At 37.8% G+C, this 10,883-nt stretch overlaps 1 protein-coding gene and 1 non-coding gene across 8 annotated transcripts in view; both read left to right on the plus strand.

Moving 5' to 3' along the window:
* Window positions 1-10,737, plus strand: part of BICD1 (BICD cargo adaptor 1) — a 288,717-nt gene extending 277,980 nt beyond the window's left edge. For 5 of the 7 annotated variants that reach the window (XM_037731164.1, XM_017507902.2, XM_037731165.1 and 2 more), the window contains one exon: window positions 4,489-5,761. In XM_037731164.1, coding sequence (XP_037587092.1) covers window positions 4,489-4,576 — 88 coding nt within the window. In that variant the 3' untranslated portion in view covers window positions 4,577-5,761. Of the gene's footprint in view, window positions 1-4,488; window positions 9,119-9,273 lie in introns of those variants that run through there. The other 2 variants (XR_005196772.1, XM_017507901.2) reach the window with 2 other exon arrangements.
* On the plus strand, window positions 1,304-1,408 carry LOC119468141. Its single transcript, XR_005196782.1, has one exon. It is a non-coding gene; the product is annotated as a U6 spliceosomal RNA (small nuclear RNA).
* Window positions 10,738-10,883: the final 146 nt, after the last annotated feature.

Genomic DNA, 10,883 nt, shown 5'->3' on the forward strand with positions numbered 1-10,883 from the left:
TTTTTGAGACCGAGTCTTGCTCTGTCACCTGGCTGGAACAATCTCAGCTCACTGCAACCTCCGCCTCCTGGGTTCAAGTGATTCTTCTGCCTCAGCTTCCCAAGTAGCTGGGACTACGGGCACGTGCCACCACGCCTGGCTAATTTTTGTATTTTAAGTAGAGACAGGGTTTCACCATGTTGGCCAGGATGGTCTCGATCTCTTGACTTCGTGATCCGCCTGCTTCGGCCTCCCAAAGTGCTGGGATTACAGGCGTAAGCCACCACACCCGGCCATTGTAACCCGTATTTAAGCTGTTACTACATACTTCAGCTAGTCAAGCAGAAATATTTGTCTTCTTTTATCAAAGTGAGTATTGGATTACATAAGGTCTTCAAAAACATGTCTTTCTTGGTCGGACATGGTGGCTCATGCCTGTAATCCCAGCATTTTGGGAAGTTTAGGCAGGCTGATCACTTGGGGTCAGGAGTTGGAGACCAGCCTGGGCAACATGGCAAAACCCTGTCTCTACTAAAAATACAAAAATTAGCCAGGTGTGGTGGCGTGGGCCTATAATCCCAGCTACTCAGGAGGCTGAGGCACTAGAATTACTTGAATCCAGGAGGCAGAGGTTGCAGTGAGCTGAGATCGAGGCACTGCACTATAGTCTGAGTGACAGAGTGAGATTCGGCTTTAAAAAAAAGAAGAAAAAAGAAAGGAAAAAACCCAACCTCATATCTTTCTTTTTCTTTTCTTTTATTTTTATTTTTTTTTTTTTTGAGACAGAGTCTCACTCTATCTCCTAGGCTGGAGTGCAATGGTGTGATCTCGGCTCACTGAAACCTCCACCTCCTGGGTTCAAGCAATTCTCCTGTCTCAGCCTCCCAAGTAGCTGGGATTATAGGCTCCCACCACCACGCGTGGCTAATTTTTTGTATTTTTATTTTTTGTATTTTTAGTAGAGATGAGGTTTCACCGTGTTGGCCAGGCTGGTCTCAAACTCCTGACCTCAAGTGATCTACCTGCCTCAGCCTCCCAAAGTACTAGGGTACAGGCATGAGCTACCACGCCTGGCCATCTTTCTTGTATAATGTTACTATTCTGCATTACTTGCCATAAATCACATTTTATAATATGCTTAGTTCCCTAAAAAGAAATTAGTTCTCGGCCAGACACAGTGGCTCACGCCTGTAATCCAAGCACTTTGGAGGCCAAGGTGGGCAGATCACTGGAGGTCAGGAGTTCAAGACCAGCCTGACCAACTTGGTGAAACCCCGTCTTTTTTAAAAAAAATTAAATTAAATTAAAAAAGAAATTAGTTATCGTGCTCACTTCGGCAGCACATATAGTAAAATTGGAACAATACAGAGATTAACATGACCCTCTGCACAAGGATGACACACAAATTAGTGAAGTGTTCCATACTAAAATAAAGTAGGCTGGTTGCGGTGGCTTGCGCCTGTAATCCCAGCACTTTGGGAGGCCGAGGTGGGTGGATCACCTGAGGTTGGGAGTTTGAGACCAGCCTGACCAGCATGGAGAAACCCCGTCTCTACTAAAAATACAAAAATTAGCCGGGCATGGTGGCAGTCACCTGTAATCCCAGCTACTCAGGAGGCTGAGGCAAGAGAATCACTTGAACCCGGGAGGCGGAGGTTGTAGTGAGCCGAGATCATGCCATTGCACTCCAGCCTGGGCAACAGGAGCAAAACTCTGTCTCAGAAAATAATTAATAAAGTAAAAAGAAGAAATAAAACATATTAAAAAAGAAAGAAGAAATTCATTCTAAGTTATGCAGATTTACAGAAAGAAACTGTTAGTTCTATGGGAAAGTCTGACCTGCTGTTTCATGGGGCCAACAAACTCTGCTTGGAGGCTCAAGGGTGAATCTTGCCATACATTATTTTCTGTTTTCTTTTTAAAAGATTTTCTTATTTTCTAATTTACAAAGGAGGCTGGGCACAGTGGGTCACGTGTGTAATCCCAGCACTTTGGAAGGCCAAGGTGGGCGGATCACTTGAGGTCAGGAGTTTGAGACCAGCCTGACCAACATGATGAAACCCTGTCTCTACTAAAAATACAAAAATTTAGCTGGGTGCGGTGGTGCACACCTGTAATCCCAGCTACTCAGGAGGCTAAGGCAGGAGAATTGCTTGAACCCAGAAGGTGGAGGTTGCAGTAAACCAAAACTGTATCACTGTACTCCTGCCTGGGGGACAGAGCAAGACTCTATATCAAAACATTTACAAATGAAACTATGCACTGTTTTCTTAGGCATTTTGTTGAAGCTCCAGTTCTCCCATGTTTACCTACCACATTTTAAAAATAGGTAGGAAAGACCTGGTGCGGTGTCTCATACCTGTAATCCCAGCACTTTGGTAGGCCGAGGCAGGTGAATCGCGAGGTCAGGAGTTTGAGACCAGCGTGGCCAATATGGTGAAACCCTGTCTCTATTAAAAGTACAAAAATTAGCCGGGCATGGTAGCACATGCCTGTAGTCCCAGCTACTCAAGAGACTGAGGCAGAAAAATCTCTTGAACCCGGGAGGCGGAGGTTGCAGTGAGCCAAGATCATGCCACTGCACTCCAGCCTGGCGACAGAGTGAGACTCCATCTCAAAAAATAAAAATAAAATATAAAAATAGGTAGGAAAAATTAATTTTATCACTGATTGTCTTAGTACAGAACAGGAAATCTTCTTTTAAATTAAATTTACAGCAGTTCAAAGAGTTTGGGAAGTAAGAATAACCTCAAGCCAATCAGATATTTTACATAATTACAATTTTGTATTAAAATGTAAGAGATACAGATAAAGGATGATTTCAGTACCAAAGATAAGAATTATCTGTTTAGGCTGGGCACAATGGCTCATGCCTGTAATCCCAGCACTTTGGGAAGCTGAGGAGGGCGAATCACAAGGTAAAGAGATAGAGACCATCCTAGCCAACATGGTGAAACCCTATCTCTACTAAAAATACAAAAATTAGCTGGATGTAGTGACGCACGTCTGTAGTCCCAGCTACTTGGGAGGCTGAGGCAGCAGAATCACTTGAACCCAGGAGGCGGAGGTTGCAGTGAGCCGACATCGAGCACTTGCACTCCAGCCTGGCAACAGAGTGAGACTCTGTCCAAAAAAAAAAAAAAAGTTTAATACTAATTTTAATGACTCCAACAATAATATTAGCTTTATAAAGGTATACTTAAATAATAATAATGATCCTTGAATTGTTCTCTCAAACATCACTCCTGGCAGAAATGAATTATATATAGTACTGACTTTCATAGTTTAAGGGAAAATAATAGAGTTTTAGAAAAATACTCATCTTTTCTTAAAAAAAAAAAAAAAAAAATCCGCATGTTGTGATTCCCCCACTGCCAGCTACATTTTAAAAGGCCCAAACCCAAATGTGTTTTGTCCTTTTACCCTAGGAAACTCAATGACTTTGCTTCTTTATTCTTCAAGATTATTCATCCAGGCATTGATAGGCCTGAGCACAAGTTCATTTAAACTAGAGGCTATCATAAGCGGTGGTTTGGAAAGCTACATTATATACTTATTAACAAATATGAAATGTTAGGCTAGGTGCAGTGGCTCACGCCTGTTAATTCCAGCATGTTGGGAGGCCGAGGTGGGTGGATCACCTGAGGTCAGGAGTTTCAGACTAGTCTGGCCAACATGGCAAAACTCCATCGCTACTAAAAATACAAAAGTTGGTTGGGCGTGGTGGTACATGCCTATAATCCCAGCTACTTGGGAGGCTGAGGCAGGAGAATAGTTTGAACTCGGGAGGCGCAGAGGTTGCAGTGAGCCAAGATGGAGCCACTGCACTCCAGCCTGGGCAACACAGTGGGACTCCATCTCAAAAAAAATAAGTGAAATATAAACTCTTTTTTATACCTCCAAGCTCGAGCAGGCAGGCGGAATCCTTAGAGCAAATCAGACTTCCACAGGCAAATTATTTATCCTAGTGAATCTAGATTTACCAGATAACTGTAGAATCCTCCAAACTCCAAAGCCTTGGTCAACCTACCATCACCATTGGCATCACTGGGAGCTCATTAAAAATGTAGAGTCTCAGGTCCCACCTCACACCTAATGAATCCAAATCTGCCCTTTATGCCGAGACCCCCAGGTAATTTGAATGTATATTAAAGTTTGAAAAGAACTGATCTCATGAAATTTTACAGCTAACACAGAGACCTAGGAGAACAAGACTGCAAAAATTGAACGTCTGTAAAATGCTGGAGGCACGAAAATAAAGAAAAAAATAAAAGAGTGACTTTAGGGGAAGAGTTCATATATCATTTCCTTACTACATTTCATTTTTCTTTTTTATGCCTTGCTTTGAAAAACCACCATTATCTTGGCATGCTTTAGATGGAAACCATTTACCACGCAATATTTCTGTTCATGTTCTTAAATAAGCAAAAATAACTCATCTAACCCCTACCACTGTGCCTGGCCCTTTGAAATATGTTTCTTGCTGATGTGCTTATTTCTCCTTTCCAGTCCTGACACAGCTCTCCCTGAGGAGCAGCCACATTCCAGCTCCCAGTGTGCCCCTCTCCACTGTCTCTCCACGCCTCCCCACCCCTAGTCTTCATCTCCTGTGGACGGACATCTGGGGAGGAAGTTTTGTAGCCACACACAGGATACTGCCCAAGATCCAGCGGGTGTTTTCTTCTTGGCTGTTAGATGTACAATTGGATTACTGTCCATTGCTTTGGAAGACAAGAGAAAGTTGAGAAGAAGAACACGAAGCACAGACCCTGATGTGATAAAACATTTTGTGGTTTCTCTGAGTCTCAGATAAACTTCTGCCATTAAATGGCTACAGTTTATTTAAATAAAAAAAAAAAAAAAGAAACAGGAGACATGTGTCAGATGGCTGGCTTTACCTCGATAGCATAAGAGAGACCTAAGATGTGTAAAATACATATATTGTAATATCATCTTTCCTCACACTCCAAATTCAGCTAGGGAAGTTGATTCCAATATTTTTGTCATTGATATTTATTTTGTACTTTATTTGCTACATGATTTATGTCTATAAAAATAATTTCTCTGAGGTGAATTTAATTCATTTATTTTCAGATATTTGCTCAATTAAGTATGAGTTTGAATTTAGTTTGAAATCTGGAATTGGCCAGACTGTGGTCATTTTTCTTGCACAAAATGATAAATGAGGTGCATCAGAATGTTAACAGTAACTGTATTTTGCTGCTACACTGGTATTGTTTATGCACTTATTTTCTAATCATTAACTGCTGGGGTTTGCTTTTGTATTTTTAACTAGAGTTCTTCACTGGACATTACTAAGTAAATCTAAGGAAGAGACTATGTTATGATTTATTGACTTATTCAAGTTTTGATGGCATCTTTAATTTTACTTTTTCATTGCAGTTGAGTAGATGTACTGGTGCTGCTCCTTTGTATGTGTGTATGTGTGTGACAACGTTAAAGAAGGCTCTATAACTTGAAGGGGAAAAAACATGGTGTGTTTATTTAATTACCAGAATTTTTTTTACTTCTCCTATAATCAGGGTCCTACTATGAGTCTTTCCTGATAAAAGGTATCAAGTACAAATGGGAAAATATATACATACCTAGATGTAAGATAGCCTTTGATTAATTAATTTACCCAGAGAGTGTTCAAAGTGTTTGATTAAAGTTGTATGTTTTGTTGGTGTTAGGTTTTTTCATAACAAATCTTCCTTGCCAAAAAAAAAAAAAAAAACCAATAGATAATAAACCTTAGCTCATTGTCTACTTTTGACAAACACTCAGGTGCCTACAAACATTCTATTATCTTGAGATAATACATGTTCCTAGTTCATTTACAGATTCTGCTGGGTAACTTTTATGACTTGATTTAAGGCAGTGGATTTTCATAGCAAAATTTGTTTTGCACATTATCTGACAAACAAGGAAAACAGCTAACAGAGCTGAAAGGTCTAACACTCTTGGGCTCCTTAACCATCAAGTAAGTGCTGCTCACACAACTGCTCCTAGCCCTGATTCCTTGTCTTTGTCAGGTAGCCTTAACTTAATTAAAACCATAAGGATTTGACCTTTTCATGTCAAGACATCTGCAACTTCTCTTCAACACAAAAATGACCCTCGCTGTTAACACAAAGGACAGTTACCAGTGTAGGGCATTGAGAAAAAGATCCAGGAGCCACTCAGCTCATTGAGCGGACATGGGTGGCACACAAATGGAGTGGTCCATCAGAAACCCACTGGTAAGTCGTAAAGCACATTGCAGGAGCTTTCGTCAGTCATATACGCCTATTAAGTAGTGGTCGCTATTACCAAAGCAACCAGGACGCTTTGTGTTCTTTATATGAGTGCTGTTTTCCACAGTGTCATTTATAATGCAACGGTTTGGAGTAAAGAGTTTGAAATCTTCACCAAAATAGGGATTCGGGTGAAAGTACAGAAACAGAAACAAAATAATTCTACATGAAGTCCTAACCACAGCAGCCTGACTTCCGCTCTTTTCTACCTGCATGGCCTTGCCGTTCCTAAACACTGTCTTCATTTCACTGGTGTTGTATCTGCCTGGTACCAGTTAGTGAGACTGTGGATTGTATCAGAGATCAATGAAAGCAAGTTTACCCCTGCCCTCACTTTTTCTTTTTTTTATGTTTCCCCCTTTCTCAAGCATCATGTATTTGGACCTGAGAAGTGGCATAGCTGCTAAGCTGACTTTTAATAAAAACTGTTTGTGCCTGAGGGAAAAATATGCCGTTTTAAAAAGTACCTCAGAACATGTTCCTGTATGGCCTCATTGGTTTGGTTGGGTGGGACTGGGAGGTCAGCAGGAAGTACTGTCTGTGTGTGAATGACCAGGCAGTACTGCCAGTCTGCGATGCTGTATTTGCATTCTTTATCCCTAACTCTGGATTTAGGACCCCATGAGAAGCCGGGTCACATACAAAACATTTATTTCTTCCAATACAAGGTGTATTATTATGTCTATTACAAACTAGTTTCATTTCAGTTCTTTATCTTCATAGAGTGGGAAAGGCTTGTTCTGAAATACTAATTCTATGAAAATATTAATTTTAGTGAATCTTTGCCAAGAAGTTGTAGAAACTTGGAAATAAATTTCTCATTTTCAGCACAAAGTTAAGCGATAGTCCCTAAGCAGTAAGAGAGAATACCATGTATTTACACTGTGGCATCATTTAGCATAAACTGAGCCATATCTATATTTATTTATAGGCATTTAAAATGAATCAATATGTGTAGTGTTGATAAAAATCAGTGTCTGTAAAAATATCAGGAATTCAAAAGGAACTTGAAAAGTGGAAGAACTAGTGAGAACCAAAAATAATAAACCTCAGTAAGACTAATTGAAGACATACTTAGAGAGAAAAAACAACCGTAATACACTAAAAATACTGGCTTATTATTGCAAATGCAGTGAGCCAAGACCAAAGCTAACTAGTAAAAGTAGTTAGCAAAGTAAACAGGTAGTTTTTTTTAAAAGTAAGCACAATTACAATATTGAAAAGAATAGTATGGAGAAATGCTTTTCTACTGAGGATTTTCCTTAAGCAAAAAATAAGAAGCAGCAGCAATAAATTGTCTTTGGCTTGAGTGCTGAGTGGCATAAAGGAGCTTGGCTTAATCTTTCCAGTCCACACATAATCCATTAGATCCCATTCATTTATCCAATTCTGGATTCTAATAAAAGGAATTTGGAGAACCTTGAGAAATAGGAAAGTTGTTAAATAAGAAAAGACCTATTTAGAAATTATGCCTTAGTCTAATGAAGAGGAGGTACAATAGTGGTCTTCAAGAAAAGAATATTTAACAAATGATAGATATCAGCTATAGATATTGTTCTAAGTCTAGAATAAGAAAGTCTTCAGTGTGAAGGATGTATATTAACTCTAGGGAAGAGATTTTTAACACTGAAAAATTACATGGAAATTGATCATCATAAGGAATATTTGTTTTTTAAAAATTGAATATTGATGGTCTAGTAAGTATTAAGTGGCAATATAGGGGAATGCATTTCAGTTCTGGGAGCTCATAATTCTGTGATTCTTTTAAGTTTTAAAATACATTAAAGTTTTACTGGTTAATCGTAAAATATTTTATATTTGAAAATAGGATAGCAATCTTAATTTTTCCAAGATATTGGTTGGAAAAAAAAGGATTGTTGGTGTTATTTTTTCTTCCAGCTATATTTCATGGTATCTTTAAAATTATTCAGAATATAGTACTTTTACTAAAAAACTTCAATTATCAGAGTCTAAAAAACAATGTCCTCAGGAATACTTCAAAAATAGAAGGTATGCAATCCCTTAGTGGGGGCAAACACCTTTCAGATTTTGTCTTTATTTAAAAGGATCTTCAATATACAACATTTGCTTTTTTGTGCTTTGGAAAATATCCTTGTGCAGATTAAGTTCTTCTGTTTGAAACAAGCATGAACCATTGGTCCAGTAACCTAAGAATGTAGAGATTTCTGAATATTCTGTATTAAATAAAGTTCTCTGCATGTCTCAAATGGAGATTACAAAACATGCAAAGGAAGAAATGAAATATCTTTTCTTCTGGGATGAGTGTCAATTTTATGTGTAATTGTCATAATCAGCCAAAAGTTACAATCTGTCCCTCAGAGACATCAGGAGAAGCTGGTGGATCTCCAGTAAGGAACTGTGCTGGTTCAACCCCAGACTGCCACAAATACATTGATATGGTAGGTAGGAAGTAGGGCTAAATTTGAAGGAAATTTATACGATAAAGTTCACAATTTTAAAAAAGTTTGCCCTCCAGTTTTTTGTTTGTTTATAAACTAGAGTGATTTTAAGTAATCCTTGTATTTAAGGCTGCAAAAAATCTACAAGAATATGTTTTCAAGTAAAGGGAACATAATTCTTCAAAAAGCTGTTGAACTGGAGTTATGATAGGTTATGACAGCGTGATCAGTGCTGATATTGACAAGTACTTTTTTACCTTAAAATCAACTTCTATGGAACTACAAGATCAATCTAGCTCCCGAGTGACCTTTTCTATTGTCTGTGATAGTGCCCCCAGGTAAGTTGTGTCAAAAATTAAGTTCTTCTTTATTTATGTGCCAACTTAATTGCCATAGTCCCTGCTGTGTTGCATTTGTAACCTGATCCTATTCTTTTTTTTTTTTTTTTTAATTAAAGATGGGGTTTCACCATGATGGCCAGGCTGGTCTTGAACTACTGACCTCAGGTGATCCACCCACCTAGGCCTCCCAAAGTGGTAGGATTGCAGGCGTGAGCCACCGCGCCCGGCCCTAACCACATCCTATTATGTTACCTGAAAGATTTCATGTAGACGTGTCTTTAGTCCTTATTATTCAAAGTGTAATTGAAAGAGATATTTAGTATTAGGACATGTTTCCCAACGGATAATTTTCCAGAAATAATATTCTACTTAAGAAGAGCGATTGACTGCCTTTAGTGTAAGGGCGAGAGTGCATAGAAATATGCAGTGTAAAATGTTTGCATGTGTTATTTCACATCATGTAAGCTTTCCCATATTCATAAGATGAACGCTATAGAAGTCTCATTTCTCTGTGATCTTCTGTCCATTAGGAATGTAAGGAGATTTTAATCTGTATCTAGTCTCCTTTCCATACTGAAATGCATGGCTCTAATCCTCACTGTATTTCTATCCCTTACTTCTTGAATTATTTAAAATTTTCCCTATTTAAACTGAAGCCTGGATAAGCTGCTGAGCCAGATTATTCCTGTGATTGGAGTTTAATTGCTGTAGAACAGTCGTTGAGAACACATTTTTCACTCTTTTTTTTTCAGAACTACTCTTCGATCATTGTTCTCTAATGAAAACACCGAGAAGTAAATCTGGTGCTTCTTAGTGTAAATATGTTTTTCTTTTTAAAAAGTCATTTTAAAACAAAGATGAGAGAACTATAAAGGAAGGGGAAATATCATTTTATTTAAAAATAACTATTCAATGATAGACCATGGAGATACAGAATGAATCATTGGGTTCATAGGTATGATTTGTGCAGCCAATCTTAGAGGAAATACATCATTTTAACATTCCCACAAAATGTTTAAGCTCAATGGTTTGACTATGAGAGTCAAACAACTATTATTTGGAAATCACTTATGGCATTTTTATAATCTACTCAGTGTTTTTATTTGCATGATTATACTTACGTGATGAACCATCCATGATTCTGATATTGTATTTCTTTCCAGTGTTAACATGTGTATTGTGTGGGCAACCCTGATTTGTACACTGTATTATTGTTATAATGACTCAACTGTTCCTACATTTAATTGCAGTTTTATTATTATGCCTTTTGGGGTTAAATGATGTGAAGTGTTTCCACCTACTGATAAATACCATATGAAAACATGACTAAAAGACTGATCTAAGAAACTTTTTTCTTGTTATTTTTAAAAATATCAATTTCAAAAGAGATGTTCTCAAAGACACATGCATTTATTTTAAATTCAAAAAATTCTTATGAATTTATTATTGCTTGTACTTTAAAATTTTTTTATTGTAGACAATCCTAAGTGAATAATGTCTCATGGGAGAATCCACATGATATGTGCTTGTATTTGTGTAATCTGATCATGCACTTAATGGTTGGAAAAGGCACTCCAGTGCTAAGAAAATAACCAGAAGCCAATATATTGATTCTTATATCTTGGTTTATGTTACCAACTGAATATGGTGTAATGCATAACTTTTTCCAGTAAATAAACTGGTTATTTTTTGTTCATTTCATTAATGCTGCCTTTTTGTCAAATTAAGTGGTTTTTCTGTATGTCGTTTTGATGTATACTTATAAAAAGGAAAAAAATGTATGTGAATTCAGATGTGATCTATATGTTTATTCAAAGTGAGAGCTTGTTTGAACTAAAAACTAAATG

Source organism: Cebus imitator, unplaced genomic scaffold, assembly GCF_001604975.1.
Source record: "Cebus imitator isolate Cc_AM_T3 unplaced genomic scaffold, Cebus_imitator-1.0 Scaffold385, whole genome shotgun sequence".
Classification (NCBI taxonomy): Eukaryota; Metazoa; Chordata; class Mammalia; order Primates; family Cebidae; genus Cebus; species Cebus imitator.